We start from the raw sequence: 18,137 nt of genomic DNA on the forward strand, positions 1-18,137 counted from the left end.
AATTGAGGAATGTAGTAGTGATAAAAATGCCGTTTTTCCGCATTTTCATTAACACCAAATATATCGAGTAAATGTTCTTGCTTTTTTTATAACTATTCAAGTAAATACAACGAATTAGGTATCATTGGAAAGAGAATTTTGTGCCTTTTCAAATGATATATCACTCGACCCCACTTTCCAATTAAAATTTTAGGGTTGTTACTCACCCTCGCTAGGGGGTTGAAGATACAGGTAGAAAAATACATCTAAAATGTGTCCTCCTCAAAAGCAAAATTGACCTGTCCGAGCATTTTTGCGTACAGTTACAAAAAAAGGAGAAAAGCAAGGTGCATACTTTTCGTTGGACCACTCGATATGGTCTCTGACAGATTATATGGACGAAGAGGGGATTGAAATGAGCTGAGGGGTGCTGACAGTAAGCAGAAAACACACGATTGATGAAGCAAGTGGGCATTAGAAGATGGTTGGAACAGGGTATGTTTGGGGGCGGAGTTCCCAAACATACATGAGAACAATGTAGAAGGTCTGACCTAAACTCTATAAAGCATCAAAAGTTGCTGAGGTGTGTACAGTTTTCTGGTTTGGAATAGTGCTCCAAGCTTTTGAAAAGTAGCCTTTGCGATTCCGGTGATTGTGCCAGAACATATTAGTGTCCATTTTAACCCCTAACAAACTTACTGAAGCAGAAAGCGGAATTATCTGACCCGACATTATTATATCCGATTCGGAGACATTCCTCTTTCTGGAGAAAACCGATGCCTAGGTTTTTGTGACATTGAATTGAACCTGGTAACTTTAACCTCAATTTGAAATCACTTCTAGATCCACATTAAGTTAAGCAACATCATGCAGCCGATGACCTGGAATCCAAATGGAATGTCGAGACAAGATTGCTGTCCTCTTAAAAGCAAATATTAGATTCTTGGTTCTTTCTAATAAGTCGTTGATATACAGTAAAAAGAGGGTTGGAAACAATATGGGGACAGTATTATTTGACGAAAAAGAGATAGCCCAAATGGCGAATACCACAAAGGGCCCGAAACGCTCAGAGAAGCTTTGGACAGGGCTTCCAAATGGCGAATACCACAAATGATCGAAAATTGTAAGAGGAGTCGCTTGAAGAAATTAGGCGCAAATTGAGCTGACCTGCACGAGCCGCATGATTCGAAGAAATAATCATATTGCTATGTCCGACTGAGTTAAAAAGTTATTGCTTTCATTGAGTTCGGAATCAGAATTCGACAATGATGCTGAAGGTGAATTTTTGCTAGTCGCGCCACCTCGCGTCCCGGTGGCATCTTGCGATCTTCTATTGGTTTTCATGAATTACAAAAGATCGCGCTGTGCTGTGTCACCCCACACCCTTCCAATTTGCCTATCTAAGCTACGGGGTACTCCAAAACGTTATCATGCACAGTGCACGTGATCTCCCAGACAAGGCGGCTTGTACAGAGTCGCACTGAGGTTATAGGCTGGATATAGAAACATTTTCTAGGTAAAGTGTAAGGACACAAATTAGCAATTTCTTCAGCTGTATCAGTACTCGACTTTTCAAAAATTTCAAACTTAAAAATACCGTATATGTACAAATCACAGGCTTTAAAACGTAACTGACCACTCCGGCACTCTACAATGAATTCCGCCTGCCGATTGCAGTCGAATCTGATTGGTCAGCATAAGCATGACCACCATGCAAATGTGCATGGTGGTCATGCTTTGATCACGCTTCTATCTTTGTTTCGTTTGCTTTTTTAGCTGAATGGATATAGTTCCGCTTATTCCTTTGCTGTCTGTCATATTTTATCTAATCGCCCCGTATCACATACGAAATTGTTGTTTCGAGAGGGTTTTTTCTTTCAGGTTTCATTCGATAGAAACTTCTTTCTATAATCTACACATAATAACACTGCTGATTTTCAAACAAGACTCAACCTCTAACGGAAGGTTGGGAATAGATGAACATTTCAACCTAGCAGACCACTATTATAATATTCATGCAGTCATTGTTCAATGTGGTTCTGGCGTTGAATTTGGTCATTACTACGCCTTGGTCAAACACGAAACGGACTGGTTTAAGTTTGACGATAGTCGTGTCCCGAAGTGTTCTGGCGATGCATTGAATTTATTGGAGCCTCTGGAGACACCCTACATTTCGTTTTATAAAAGAGAGGACATTGTTGGATCAAGATCTTCAGATGATGTGGTGTTGCAAGTTTTTCCGGGTTTTCCTACAACTGAAAAAGCAAATGCGCCACTGGAATCAGTGAAGTCGCCCCGGAGCGCCAATTAATTTTTATTGTTGTTTTTATTTCATTTTTATCGTTGTTTTAATATATATCTACTATCTACACATCATTATGAAAAATCACTTGAACTTATTAGGTTTCCAAGCTCATTCCTTCTAAACACAGCTTCAGTGTTTTGACCTTGCAAAAGAATGGCAGCGAAAATAAATATACTCAAGAGTTCACTCACTAACGAGGTTCTAAGGTATAATTTCTAGCAAGTGATTTACTACATCCCAATTCTAAATAAATTTTGGGAAAACAAAATGAATAAAAACCCGTTTGTCTAATCACCACTAGTGGTGTTTTTATTCATTTCATTGAAGGGATCATGAATCACCACAAAACAAACAAGTCATCAATCACACATATTTTGATAAAATTTTTGAAATTTCAGTTGAATTCAAAATCTTGTTACAGATGGCAACAGGCGTCTGGTTTTATTTCATCTGCAAACTGACAGAGCTTCTAGATACGGTAAGAAAAGTTCATATAGGAATAAGAATGTTACCTGATTGAAAATTTTTCAACTCTTAGGTTTTCTTTATTCTGAGGAAGAAAATGAATCAAGTAACTTATTTACATGTCTACCACCACACGCTTATGCCCGTTTGCGCATGGATTGGAGTAACGTTTTTACCAGGTAATGACTTTTATCATTTCGAGTAGAGGACTATGTGAAACAATATCGTATATTTCCATTCTAGATAAGATTAGGTTTATAATTTGAAATATATTAACTCATGAAAAATGATAAATGAAAGCACAAGATGGATGTGTCATCAGCATAAATGGCACATGTTTGAGGTAATAATGCATAGAAGAGATCGTTTGTATAAACTATGAAAAGAAGAGGCCCCAGCACGAATCCTTGAGAAACTTGAGTCAATCCACTGTAGATCAGATATCCTGTTATGGCCTAGATCAACAAGCTGTTTTCTATTCATCAAACACAATAGAAAAAATGAAAGTGTTACACCAGTGACTCCATATTCTTTCAGTTTATGTAACAAATCAATATGAGAAACACAGTCAAATGCTTTACTCAAGTCACAAAGTGTCGCAGCACTGTGATGACCCTTTTCAAAGCCATCGACTATATTCCTCACAACCCTGAAGGGGTCTGATAAATTGGTTAAGGCTTTCAAAGCCAAGATTGTCAGTGTTACTATCTTCATTCGGGTTTGGAGGCCATCGTAGTTTGGAACCGCATCCTAACGTTTCGCCAGAGAAATTGCTGGCTTCTTCAGAGATTTATTCATCTTGATTCACCGATGACTGGTGATTTCCAGTTCGTAGATTGTATTCATGTTGACTCAGGGGTCTCTCTGAAGGGGAACACATTGTAAGCTAGTTTCGATTGGATTACACCCACCCTTTAGCGGGGTTTAACACAATTCATGAAATCTTGAATGGAAAGGGACGCTTTACCTCATTTCAAAAGTTGTATAGCCACCTCTTCGAAAATAATAAATACTTGGTCTTCTTTATTAGCAGTTCCCAAGAAATCTGGTGAAAACTGTTTCAGGTATCAAGACACTTCGTAATATTATTTCAATCGAAATTAAATAAACTGAAACCATATAATATACCTACTGGTGGATATTCTCAGTGTATCCACTTCTAATGTCCAAAGAAGCATAATTTTCTCCTGAGAATTATCATAAGATTTGATGTTACTTTCAAACTACAGTAAAACCAATAATGATTGAGAGAAAAGCGCGTTGTCATATCTAAATTTTACGTTACCAGTTTATAGCAGAATCAAAATATAGTAAGCAGTAGAGTTGTAGGTTGTGGCAAATTATAGATAATACACAATAATAGTACGATTAAAAGGTATTATTTATGACAAAAATCAGTAATGAGCTTGTAATGAGTAATACTTATACATTTCCTGATTACTGATCAGTTAAAATTCATTATTTTCTGTATAGTGTTAGATATTTATTACAACTAGTGGCAACGCTGTACGCAACGATATTTCTGTCTTTGTCACTTTACCGTAACTCCCATCTCATCGTTGCAGTCCTCACTAATGTACTTGCAGCCATGAGCGTATCATTGGTTTGTGAATTGTATGTTTTACAGTTAAGTTAGTCAGCAATCGACGTGTTGTGATAACAATTGGTGAAAATAATAGTGCTAATAAGTGTTTGAGCGTTACATAATCATATTTCTACACCGTTCTCAAACTACTCAAAAAATGGGAGGCATGGTCGGGCCTTCCACGTCGAAAAAGGTAAAACGGTCGGAGTCTCGGTCAGTAAGAGAGAAACAAATTGTACTGCGAGTATTTCACTGTCTTGAAAGAGATCATCAGCCACCAAAAGATGACTTTGTGCATATGTGCTGTAATTCTACGTGTGTACCTCCGAATAACCAACCGGGCATTTCTACATCATTAAGTTCCACAATTACAAAAGATAAATTAGTTGATAAGTGCTCTGATTATACCGGTGTACCAAAATCATCGATTTACAAAATACTAAGAGAAGCAGAAATTCATAGGGACGTACAAACGCCAAAAACTAGTAGCGGACGAAAAAAAATCACAGTTGATGAAGAAGCCAAAACCAGTATACTCAGAACTATTCACAGTTTCTTTTTCAGAAATGAGCTGCCCACACTAGAAACAGTTCTGGAGGCACTTAGCGATCATGAATTGGTCCCAAAAATGGGTAAAGAAACTTTTAGGAAACTTGTACACGAAATGAAATTTATGTACGGAAAAGTTGACAGGAAAAGCATTCTCATTGAACGTCAAGAAATAATAGCATGGAGAAGAAACTATCTAAGAAAAATTGACGAATTTCGGAAGCTCAAAAAAAATTGTACTTCATGGACGAGACATGGGTTAACCAAGGACATACGGTCAAAAAAGTATGGCAGGATGGTAATATAACAAGTGCACGACAAGCCTTTATTGAAGGTTTGTCAGTTGGGTCAAAACAGCCATCTGGAAAAGGTAGTCGTCTGATAGTTACGCATATAGGAAGCGACAGTGGATTTTTACCAAATGGTGAATTGATATTTAAATCTAAGAAAACAGGCGACTATCATGAAGAGATGAATGCGGAGGTGTTTGAAAAATGGTTTGAAGGCATCATTCAACTTGTGGATGGTCATGGACATGTCCATCGTCATGGACAATGCCCCATACCATAGTCGACATTTAGCACCATTACCGAAACAATCATAGAAAAAAGCAGCAATTCAAGAATGGTTAATTAATAAGAACATCCAATATAACAAAGATAGTGCAAAGGCAGAACTACTTCAGCTAACAAAATTACACACAGACAAATATAAAAAATTCGCAGTGGATGAAATGGCGTTAAGTCGTGGAATTACAGTTTTAAGGTTACCACCATACCACTGCGAATTAAACCCAATAGAATTAATCTGGGCGCAAGTAAAAAGATATGTGGCACGAGAAAACAGAACATTTAAATTAGTGGACGTGCAACATCACCTAGAAGAAGCTATTCGAACTGTTTCTGCAGAAGACTGGAAGAAATGCATGCAGCATGTTTTAAAAGAGGAGCAAAAAATGTGGGACGTAGACAACCGTATTGAACACAATATTGAACCAATCATAATTCACTTTGATGATAGCGGTAGCAACAGTGACGAATCTGAGGTTGAAGATTAGACGAAAATTTGAACATTTACATTTATATTATATTCTATTATCAAAAATTTGTAATTTGTATTTTCTAGACCCCTGACGATGAGTTTAAGTTACTCGAAAGCTTGAGAATAGTTATAAAGAGTTCACTTATCAATTGCTGCAACCCATTAGTGAAAAAAAGTTATATATATATATATATATATATATATATATATATATATATATATATATATATTGTGTTTTTTATTAATATTGTTAATTTATTTGGTACCTACTATAATTACCACGATTATTACTCCGTTTTCATAAGGCCCACCTAATGACTACAACGATTAGGTAAATTACGATATTGCAAAGTTTTAATGAAATAAATGAAAAATGTGTATGAATATTTTAACTGATTGTACTAAGAATTTTTCTTTCATTCTTAACCCTCTCAAAAATTAATAAGCACACCCTCGATTTGCTGTCAACTGGGCTTACTTCTACTCTCAATCATTATTGGTTTTAGTATAGTATCAGGTGGGCTGAACATTTCGTAAGCTAATTCACAGATGGCGTTACTAATATTGAATCCATATGATTTTTAGTTAACTGTAACTCTCAAAAGACCTGTGTTCAGAGTGCGCCAAATTGGACACTTTCAAGGGGAAACTACTGTTTTCAAACTAGATAGATAGTAACTAGTGGCTGTGTCTGGTGGTAAAATTTCATGACAAACTCAATGGTGAAAACCACATATCCCTATACGCTTTGGAGGACTTTGGATTTAGAGGTTACGTGAGGCGGTTGTTGAAAAACTATTCGACGGATAGAAAACAGCAAGTCAAAATCAACAATCACTGCAGTATTGAGAAAAGTATACAATTTGGAGTCCCACAGAAAGCAATCTTGAGTCTTTTATTTTTTTTTCTATATGTGGATGATCTATTGAATATCAATATATCTGAGAAGATAATAAGTTTCGTAGATGATATCACTATCATATTCGAATCTGATAGTTGGGAAAAATTACCGAAAACCATTAAGAAAGATATGGGGATTATAAAAAGGTGGTTTGAATTCAAAGTTCTAACTATCAATTTCGAAAATACGTATTACTTACCCTTTTCGTTTTATGGAAATACTTAGCCTTCTTACTCTAGATTGCAAATTGACGGAAACCTGGAAATAAAAGAAAAAGAGTCAGTTAAGTAACTACAGACAAACATTTGAGATGGAATCACCTCGTTTCAAAACATAGTGGTAATTCATCAACAATGGGTTCAATATTTCACTTTAAAACTTCTAAATACCTCTGATATGTGGAAGTGCTATTATAAATGAACAAGCCGATAATTCTACCCCTAGAAACACATGCCCACACAATAAATCCAAATCTTCCTTGGCTTCTCTGCACCACAATAGAATGAGGATTTTGTTGTGCCCAAGTATAAGAATTATAGCGGTGGAAAATGCCGGCGCTGCTCATATAAACTTCGACTGTCCAAATATAATTCAACGCACTTGGTTACAACTTTCCAGGAACGACTGGCAAAAAGCTATACGGTGTTCAAAATCTCCTGATCTAACTTGATAAACTCTCCTTGTCCTGTATGACTTGAATTTGTGTTTTTTCAAAATCCTCCTATCGTTAGTTCTTGGCAGGCCTGTTGATATTTAAAATTTTGCATTGACGTTTCGAAATTATTTTCAACAGCTCCTAAAACGACTATTTCTTCCAACTCCTTATCCTTATTTGTATAATTTTGGCCTTTTCGTTTCAAATTGACCACCACAATTAGTTTATGATGCAGTCTTGCGAAAATGTCTCTGAAAGGTTTTCTTTTCTCTGGATACCTCTCGTGATACAGATTGCTTGGTGTTTCTGCATAAAACATGCTATCATATCCCATTTTTCATATTTCTCCTACGTCACTGCGAATGTGTTTAAAAATTGACCAAAAGCTATCAATTGAAGATCGCCTTCACTAGTTAAATCAAAATTTGACAGCTACCACTAAAGATTTGCATTCTGTTTTATCGCCGCATCGTCAAAAACCTACTTGATCAAAGTGTGTGTTTCAAAAGTCTACATGGAAAATCTAAAACCTCTTTATTTCAAAGATGACTCTAGCAACATATCAAGTTTACTACATTTTTGGAAAGGCAATTTCAAGATCTATGGAAATATGCATAAAAAAATAGTTTTACAACAATAACTATTGATATCTCATTTGAAACTAGACATTTTTGACAGGAAAAAAGTTACAACTTTTCGAAGATTTTCGAAAAACATGATAGATATCGATATGCGGTTTAAGTTATGAATATTATAACATTATCCAGTTTAGTTGATTTATAATTTTATTTCATCTAGTTGTATATAGTTGCCATTGTATTAAAAAGAAAACAGTTTTTGTCAATGAAAGTCAAAAGGAACAATTCATTTTCTTTTACTGAGGAAAGTTATTAATTCCAAAAGGTTATGGGCCGAGATGATAAGTTGGGAATACGTCAGTTCGATGGTACAGATTTCGACCATTGGATATTTCGAATGGAATTACTGTTCATAGAACATGAAGTTGAGGAAGTGATTAATGAAGCAGTTTCCTTGCCGAAAGACTCCAACTGGAAGAAAAAGGATATCAAATGCCAGAATATCATTGTGAAGTGTTTAGCTAATTCGCATTTGGAATGCGTTGAAGATAAGAAATTTGAGAAAGAAATGTGGGAAGCACTAGAAAATCCATATCAAAAGAAAGGGCTTGCCAGTAGAATTTATTTGAGAAAGAAGCTTTAAATGCTGAAATCAGAAGAAAACGAAAGTATGGAAAGTCATTTGAGAAAATTTGATGAGATTGTGAGACATTTGAAATCGGCAGGTGAAAAATTGGAAGAAGTTCAGGTTGTTACACATTTATTCATTACGTTACCATCACGTTACAGCATTAGAGACATTATCTGAAGATAGACAAACATTGAATTCAGTAAAAAGAAGAATATTTGACGAAGAGCACAAGATAAACAATAGACATAGTAGCGATGAACTACAAAGTGCATCCTTTAATAAAAGTGGAGAAAAGAAAAACCTAGAATCCAGACCATTTAAATGCAATTGCTACCGATGCGGAGTCAGAGGCCATACAATGTCAGAATGCAAATACAAGAGTCACATCAAAAATCAGAAAAGAAATTATAGAAGTGTTAACTCTAGTGAAACGGAGCAAATGAGCAAAGAAAATGAAGTGTCTGCAAAAGGAACCGTGGCTAGTATTGCTTTCCTGACATCAGAACAGACAACTTAAAATGACGAGAAGAAATTATTATTATTTTTCATTGACTCAGGAGCAACAGATCATCTTATTAACGATGACCGGTTCTTTTCCGTTGCGATGGTACTAGAGAAACCAATTTCGATTGCAGTCGCGAAATCAGGACAGTCATTATCAGCAACAAAAATTGGTCAAATCGAAGTGAAACAAGGAAATTTAGACATAACAATGAAAACTGTGCTTTTTGTTCCTGATTTGAGAATACATTTGTGATCTGTGAGGCGACTGGAAATGATGGGATTCAAAATTGTTTTTGCACGTGGAGAAGCGAAATTATACACTGAAGATGGGTTAATTGCCAACGGTAGTAGAAGTAATCATCTTTATGAAATAACTTTCCGTTTGAAACAAAGTTATATAGCTCACATGACGTATAACTATGAGGAAGACCTGTGGCATCGCCGAATGGGTCACGTAAGTCAGTCCAATCTGAATCATCTTATTTCATCAGTTTGGACTTCCATTGTCTAATATAATATAAATTGATTTGAAATACCTGAAAAAAATAGAAGATCAACCGAAAATAATTTTATTATAACAAAAAACTGAAATCACAAGGAAATAACATACAAGCTACAACCAGAAAATAAAAAGTTGAAATAATAATAAAATTGGTTTCAGCGGGAGATGATCATTTGGTGGGGGTTGATCGTTTTTCTCTTGATAAGAGGTTTCCATATGTTACGTATCTCTACGCTAGCTTGACTAGATTGCGTTGTTGGACAACATATACAAGGCTTCCTTGAATTTTCTCCTGAACCAGTGTTCCTCTTTGTGGATGATTTCAGCTTGAGCCCTCTTGATATTATGTTGATGAGTCCAAACATGCTCTGCTATTCCGGATTTGCTGGTTTCTGCTCGCTGTGTGTGTGTCTTGTGCTCAGCAATGCGAACTTTCAATGGCCTCTTAGTTTCACCAATGTATGATTCTCCGCACTCGCAGGGTATCCGGTAAATGTAATTCTTGGAATCGCAGTCCGCGTTTGGTGGCCTGATTTCTGTGACGCTGCTACGAATAGTGTTCCCAGATCTGAAGCAGGTCCTGATGTTATACTTGGACCCAATCCTTCTTATTCTTTTCGATCATCCTCTGATGTTGGGAAGTACAAGTACTGGTTGTGGCGGCTTCTCTTCCTTGTGGAGCTCTTGCTGTCTTCTAGCTGAAGCCTGTTCTACCATCTCTCTGTAGTAACCATTCCGTTGAAGGTCATTTTTGATGATACCTATTTCTTTTTCGAGACCTTACTTTGTATTAGAGAGCTCGAAAGCACGGTCTAGTAGAGACTTGATGATTCCTCTCTTAGTCGATTGATGGTGGTTGGATTTCTGGTTCAGATACTGTCCTGTGTCAGTGGGTTTTCGATATACAGATGTTTCCCATTTAGTGTCCCACTTTGAAACAAACACTGAATAATCTTGTAAGATTCAAAATGGTGGAGGGAATTGCAAGGCCTTTGTTCAAATACCTGAAGATAAAACAACAGAATTAGATAAAATAAGTGACATATTTAGAATAATTGGTTATGCCGAAAATGATTATCGCCTGCGGAATAAACATGAAAGGAAGATCAAGAGATGTGAATTTTAACGAGAGGCGTCCTCAAATCGAAAACCTAAATGTTGAACATCAGATAATAATGCATATTGATGGAATTAATAAATCATAAGAAAATTCAAATTGAACAATACCTGAAGAAACCATAGAAATAGTAAATGAAATTCCAGTAGAATCAGAGATAATAAACTCAGAAAAGGAAACGAGAAATCTTGAAAGTAGATTGTCAAATATTCAAAATGAAACGTCAATCATTGAAATGCCATCATTAGAAACTACATCTGAAGTAAATCATAAAAGAATTACAAAAAGGCCAGTCTGGTTAGATAACTTTGAAATCTACATTGCACTAAATACAGATTCAATAACAGAAAATGTACCAGAAAACTATAAAGATATTGATAATTTACCACAAGATGATGCAACAAATGGGAAAATGCAGTGAGAGAAGAATTAGACTCCTTAATGGAAAATAATACCTAGACTTTGGTGGACTGTCCTGAAGAAGTGAAACCTATATCAAGCAAATGGGTGTTCAAGCAGAAGAAAAATGTAGAGAGGTACAAAGCTAGACTGGTAGCAAGAAGTTTTCAGCAGAAAGAAAACATTGAATAAGAAGAAAAGGCTCCGGTAATTATTGGTTTTGCTGATTCTGATTGGGCAAGTGACATCGATAGGGAATCGACTTCTGGTTATTTATTTGAATCATTTGGAAATCTGATTTCTTGGACAACAAAGAAACAACTGTACTGAACAACTATTGAAGCAGATTACGTTTCTGCTTGCAATGCTGCTTGTGAAGGAATTTGGTTGAAAAATCTGATAACTGACATGAGAATAGACTTCTGTAGTACCATACAAATATTTGAGGACAATCAGGGATGTATCCAGCTTTCCAAAAATCCCGATACAAAACGGTCCAAACATATTGATATAAAATATCATTTCATCAGAGAAAAAGTAATAAGCAAAGAAATATAGTTGAGATATGTGGAACCGAACAGGCAAGAAGCAGATATACTGACGAAAGGACTGGATAAGAGATATGTTTTAGAGCTCTGAAGTCTATTACGATTGAATGATGGACTTCTTATTCAGGCGGGGTGTTGAGTTATGAATATTAGAACATCTTTCAGTTCAGTTGATTCATAATTTTATTTCATCTAGTTGTATATAGTTGCTATTGTATTTAAAAAAAAAGTTTTTTTCAATAAAATTGAAAAGAAACATTTCATTTTCTTTAACTGAGGAAAGTTATTGATTCCAAAAGGGTTTTCACCAATGAGTTTGACCCTTAGACACACAGCCACCAGTTTCCATCTATCTATTTTGAAAATAGGAGTTTCTCTTTAAAACTGTCCAATTTGATCTACTCTGTACAAATTTCACAAGTTTCAGTAACATTTGTCAAATTATAAAACTGTAGTTAATCGTAGCAAACGAAGAAATCTATTCAAAAATATCATAATTGATTAATTTCCATTCATCTCTTGTTCATGCATTTTTAGAAAAATCGGTGGAGCTCATGGATCAACGTTTTCTTGAAATGTTGGTACTGGAAATTAATGAAACCAAGTGTATAATTTTTCTATTATATGATCATCACAACGATTACTAGATCATCTACTTCAACTTATATCTCTGAATACTACTCGAAGGAGTCTACTAGAAGAGTGGACCTGTAGTCTAGTACTTTATCAGTAGTATTAAAATCTGTAGAAGGAGTGGACTATTCGAATAATAATAAGTTACGTGTGATTCACACTTGGATAGGAAATTTTGGCGCATATTTTATCATTTCAACTAGGTACCTTATCACGCACTTGAATGCTTGACCGATTGTGGACATAGATGATACAGTAATTTCATTTTTCAGGTGGACATGGGACCCTTCTGGGTTTGATAAATGCATTCATCCATGTGATAATGTATAGTTATTACTTCCTTTCATCTCTTGGACCGCAGTACCAGAAATACCTCTGGTGGAAGAAACACTTGACAGCTATGCAAATGGTAAATAATTTCCATAATCATCAACGCTATTTTTCAAAAACTTCATTTTATCATACTTTTTAATGTTCATAATTACCATTATCGTCACCATGAACTGTATATTTCATAATTAGTAGAATTATCAACCACCTTATCATACACAGTAAAAAACAATATTATTTGTAATCACTACGGTGGTTACAACTACCGGAATGAAGGAGTCGAAAACGAAAAATATAAATGAATTATATGCACCAAGTGATGATGGGCTGACAAATTGAGTCGAATGAAATAACTCATTTCGTATTTTAATATTCACGAATGTTTCAACCCATTCAGGTTTTCATTTCAATCCAATAAGATCAGTAAAGTATTCTCAACAAAACAGAAACTATGGAAAAGATGAGTCTAGTCATGACTAGTCATGTTCTAGAAAGTTTCTGATTCTCTGATTAAAGCAAGCCCAATATTTTGGTGAAAGCGGTGAATTGGCCAAGTGGGAGTGCGCGCGACTTGATCTAAACATCGTGGATTTGTATTTGGTTTCATAAAATTTATACAGCTGAAGATGGATCGATTCTGCTAGTTTACATAATTGATGAAACTACCAGCAGCCATGATGCTAACCAAACTCTGTCCATTCAAGCAACGGAGTGCTTCGAAACAATATCTTGCATAGTGCACGTGATCTCCCGGATAAGGCTGCTTGTACAGAGTCGCACTAAGGAACAACCGAAATTTTATTATTATCATTTAATAATATGCGGCTGGGTGTAGGAAAATTTTAACTAATGAAAAAAAAAACAATAACAATTTTGTGTATCCAACATTACATGAACAACAAAAATAATTGGTTCATTTTATTTCAGCAGAACAATCGGAACAGTTCTTTATTTCAAAATGACGTTTGAGGGTTAAATTAAAAGATAAAAATTAATCTTTTTGCCATCTTTAAACCGATTAGTAAGATGCCGAAGAACTGCTACTGAAGTAATCATCATTATGATTGATTATGAACGGATTCCTGTCAATAAAATCATCCATCGGTCTAATCTTGACATTCTAATTTCTACTTCATTTTTTACAGGTCCTACACAATTATTTCATTTTTCAGTAGTTATAGACGAAAGAGCTTCACTAAAAATATTTTCAAGATCACAGAATATCAAAGTAGTATTATTTTGGCCACATAGTTTTTATGTCCGCCCAAATAAGCTCTAGTGGCTTGAGCTCGCAGTGGTAAGGGGGAAGACGTAATTATGTGCTTTGACAATTTCGTCATCAATGTGTTCATTATATTTGGTTTCATGTTCATTCACTATCCTTGAAAATTCTGCTTTTACCGTGTTATGTTCGAATGGTATATTCTCAAACGAATCCAATCGTGAATAACAGCTTTTTTGTGGATGTAGTAGGAATTTTTTTAGCTCTTTCGGAATGGTATGAAGCGTTCTCAGAACTTCATTCTTGAACCAATTCTCAAAAGATATCCATCCATATCCTTACGATAGTCACCCATTTTCTTAGACTCGAAGGCCGCAAGAAGTTGGGGATAAAACCGGTTTTGCTTCCTATGTGACATACCATCAATCTTGTTTCTTTTTCTGGAAAGGAATTCATTTTGTTCCAGTCGAAACAGGAGAAGCGTGTATTTTCATACGAACAACATCACATAACAATTAAAAACATAAGCGGTTTCTTGAGAGTATAACAAGGTGATTCTTTCGTGAAGGGTTCTTCAAGCCAGTGAAAGGCTATTTAAAAAAGCTCGTCTTGAAAAAGTTATTGATTCATCAACCACAGTTTTGAGCTCAGTGTTTCATTCAGGTAATATAATTCTCTATTCTCTCTTCTGTAAGCTCTTGTTTTCATTAATAATTATCGTCTCCACAATAATATTTCCGGTTTCTTGTGCAACGAACTACTTCTCCCTCTCCTTTTGAATTCAAAACTCAATCAATCAATGTATCAATAATCAATTTATAATAATTTGTGGACTGTCGACTTTTTGAAATGTGGTAGATCAGAAATACTGTTATTATGATACACTGTTTGGAACCTTTGATGTAGTAATTAATATTACTGGAGTTTCTTTTTTCCCAACACCAAATCCTTATTTTTAACACCTTGACATGTGTTTCGATCACCAAGTGATTATCTAAAACTAGAAACTAATGCGAGCTAACCCTATTTATGCTCTATAGGTATCCCATACAGGTAAATCATCCAGGCGTACCACCCATACAGGTATACCAATCTAAAATTGATTTTACAATTTTGCCTTATCTATCATTTGACAACATATGTTTATATAAAACAATTTTCAGCTATATAAAAATTAAATCTGAAGCAAATGAGTTGCAAACGTTCAACCCAGTTTCGATATACCTACACAGTAGGTTTAATGGACTGACGCCTATCAGAAAACAACTACTCCCCTGGCTGATACCACGAAGGGCGTTAAATTCTATCCATCAAGCGTCAGTGCAGGAATCTTCACAGAAAATTTCCTGTATGTGCAATTGGCAATACAACTGAAAAAGTCGACCTTCAATTCTGGAACGGGCACAGTTGCAGACCGGTTTCGGGCTTATTAACCACTCATCAGTGCAAGCTAGTGACCATCATCGACCTGAAGTCAATGATATTCCACAATTGAAAATCGACGTAATCCATCTTGAGTTCCTACAGGTTGAAGCCTGGCTCCCTTCCCCTTTCAACTGATGTTTGTCAGAGAGAAAAACGGGTTATGACTGGTGTTAATTGGTGGCATGAAAGTCCTGAGACATCCATACCGCCCTTCGCTGTATACCCCTACCTGGCTGGGGTGAGATGGATGAAGATATTATTCATCCGTTAACGGAGGATATAGGGGCCTCATGCGACAGAGTGTCGGGGCCTTCTATATCGGGAGGGGTCGTCTACAGCGTAATCTATAGCTTCCCTGACTAAAGGATTTTCATGAGTTTCAGCATAATCTAAAACTCGCCGATTCCTCGACTGAATGGATTGCTGAATGGAAGGCAGCTTCAAATCTCTGCGGATGGCTTCATTCCGCACGAACCACGGAGCATTCACAATCATCCGTAGAATTTTGTTTTGTAGAGTCTCCAAGATGAAGATGTTAGTCGGAGCCGCTTGTCCCCAAACGCCTGAAGCATACATGATGACAGACTTGAACATCATGTTATAGATCGTGATTTTGTTCTTTAGGCTCAGCTTCGATTTTCTGTTGATCAAAGGCTACAGGCTTGCTACCCGACCCTGGATCTTTGCCTTCACGCTTAACAGGTGCGGGTTCCAGGTGAGCCTACGGTCTATAATAAGACCTAGGTACTTGACCCGCGTTTGCCAATCAATCTCCCTTCCAGAGATTCTCACTTCCATGGCCGGAGAAGCTATCGTTTTTCCCATGGTTATTGCCTGAGTTTTATCCGGATTCACTCGGATCTTCCACTCGAGGTACCAGCGCTCGAGGTCGCCCAATGCACGTTGCATATAGACGTTCCCGAGCTCCCGACCCATGGAAGATGAGAGGAGAGCCGTGTCATCGGCGTAGAGGGATACCTTCACATGCTCGGACCTCGGAAGGTCGCTGGTGTAAAGAGAATATAGCGTGGGAGAGAGCACGGCCCCCTGTGGCACTCCAGCGAGGATCTCTCTGTTGTCAGACAGAGAGCCCTCTACTCTAACCTGAAATGTTCTGTCTTTCAGGAAAGACCCAATCCACCGGATCAGGCCCCGAGGCAGGTCGAACGCTATTAATTTGTGAAGAAGGCCTTCATGCCAAACGCGGTCGAAGGCCTTCGAGATGTCTAGTAGGACTAGATGGACTTTTTTGTTTATATTTAGCTCCGCGATGGTGTTTTCGACCAGTCTCAGAGCCTGCAACTCAGTGGAATGCTCTCTCCTGAAGCCGAATTGCTCATCAGGCAGAACATTCCGGTCCTCAACTTCTTCGTTGAGCCTTTGAAGTACGACTCTTTCAGCCAGCTTAGCCGCCGACGAGAGCAGACTAATCGGACGATAATTCTGCGGGAAAAGCCGGTTCTGCCCCTGTTTTGGGAGCATGACGACGACCGCATGTTTCCACCTTCTGGGGAAGTATCTCAGAGCCAGAGAGCTGTTAATGATGCTCAATAGGCTCTCGACGCAGTTTTCCGGGAGCTTCTTCAATAACTTGTTAGTTATTGAGTCAACCCCCGGGGCCTTCTTGGCTTTTGCAGCCTTGATGAAGCCCTTCAATTCTTCCACAGAAGCCGGACGAATGACATCATCGTCATCTTCCCTGAGGATGCGGTGAACCCGATCTTCGAGCAGCATATCGCGATCGATGTCGTCATTGTCGTCAACGTTAAGTTGAAACTGACGTTCCATCGTGTCAGCAAAAGCCAACGCTTTATCGGCGGGGGAGTAGCATACTCCGCGCTCTCCGTGAATGGGTGAGGGAGCTGTCTTCTTTCCTTTGAGTCTTTTAGTGATTCGCCAAAGCTCGTCACCTCCAGGCTCAATGGATTCCAACAGCTCCTCCCACCTGTCATTTCGGTAGTCAATGATGGCCTGTTTTACTTGATTGGCCAACCTGTTTGCCGCTGTTTTGTCTCCTGGGAAGAGTGTTCGCTGATAGAGCCTTCTCAGGCGGTTTCTCTCTCGTATCAAGGCTTTGATACGAGGGGGAAACTCATTGTAGCTCTTCTGCGGACACTCCTCACTGGAGGTGGCCGTCCGAAAGGCATCATTCACAGAGGTCTCGAAGCGGTGAACTGCCGCGTCGAGTTCGTTGGGAGAGCGGAGACCCTCAGGAGGGGCGCGCATCTCTCCGAGCTGAGCTGTGAAGACATCCCAATCCGTCTTATATCTCATGCAATAATCAGGGGAAGGAAGTTCATCACCCAATACCAGGATTACTGGATTATGATCGGAGTCCAGTTCCGACTGAACGTAAATTTCGCTGGTCAGAGTGACGTTTCTGAGAAGCGCGATGTCCAGTACGTCAGGCCTATACTGCCCGCGATAGAACGTAGGTTCACCTGGTCATTGAAAATTGGAATCCTTTCAAAGTATTTAATTCCACTTCCGAAGTTGGAGTGAACATCACAAAATGTCACTCCATCTAGAGGACCAGGTACTAATCAACTGCATATCCGTAATATGCCCGATTCCTCTGAATAAGGAAGAACTACTCCCATGGAAATTATTAAATGTTCCGCCATTTTGTAGAAGGTGAAGATTTCGACTTCATATTATAGAGTTGTGAAGTATTCGTTAGGAGCTTCAGAATGATGTACCCCTTTGTCTTTATTTTGTCCCCAATAGCGCTCAGTCGCCACCTTGGAAGTTTCATCTGTCAATTTCAC

At 37.6% G+C, this 18,137-nt stretch overlaps 1 protein-coding gene across 1 annotated transcript in view; it reads left to right on the forward strand.

Annotated features, from left to right (window-relative positions):
* The window catches only part of LOC111513741 (very long chain fatty acid elongase AAEL008004), a 61,216-nt gene that overhangs the window by 39,171 nt on the left and 3,908 nt on the right, over positions 1–18,137 (forward strand). Inside the window, exons 5-7 of the mRNA XM_074180465.1 lie at positions 2,706–2,762; positions 2,823–2,928; positions 12,665–12,801. Of these exons, the coding sequence (XP_074036566.1) occupies positions 2,706–2,762; positions 2,823–2,928; positions 12,665–12,801 (300 nt within the window). The remainder of the gene's footprint in view (positions 1–2,705; positions 2,763–2,822; positions 2,929–12,664; positions 12,802–18,137) is intronic.

The sequence above is a fragment of the Leptinotarsa decemlineata genome, unplaced genomic scaffold (assembly GCF_025532065.1).
Source record: "Leptinotarsa decemlineata unplaced genomic scaffold, Ldec_3_MD MMD2_tig00026294_RagTag_RagTag, whole genome shotgun sequence".
NCBI lineage: Eukaryota > Metazoa > Arthropoda > Insecta > Coleoptera > Chrysomelidae > Leptinotarsa > Leptinotarsa decemlineata.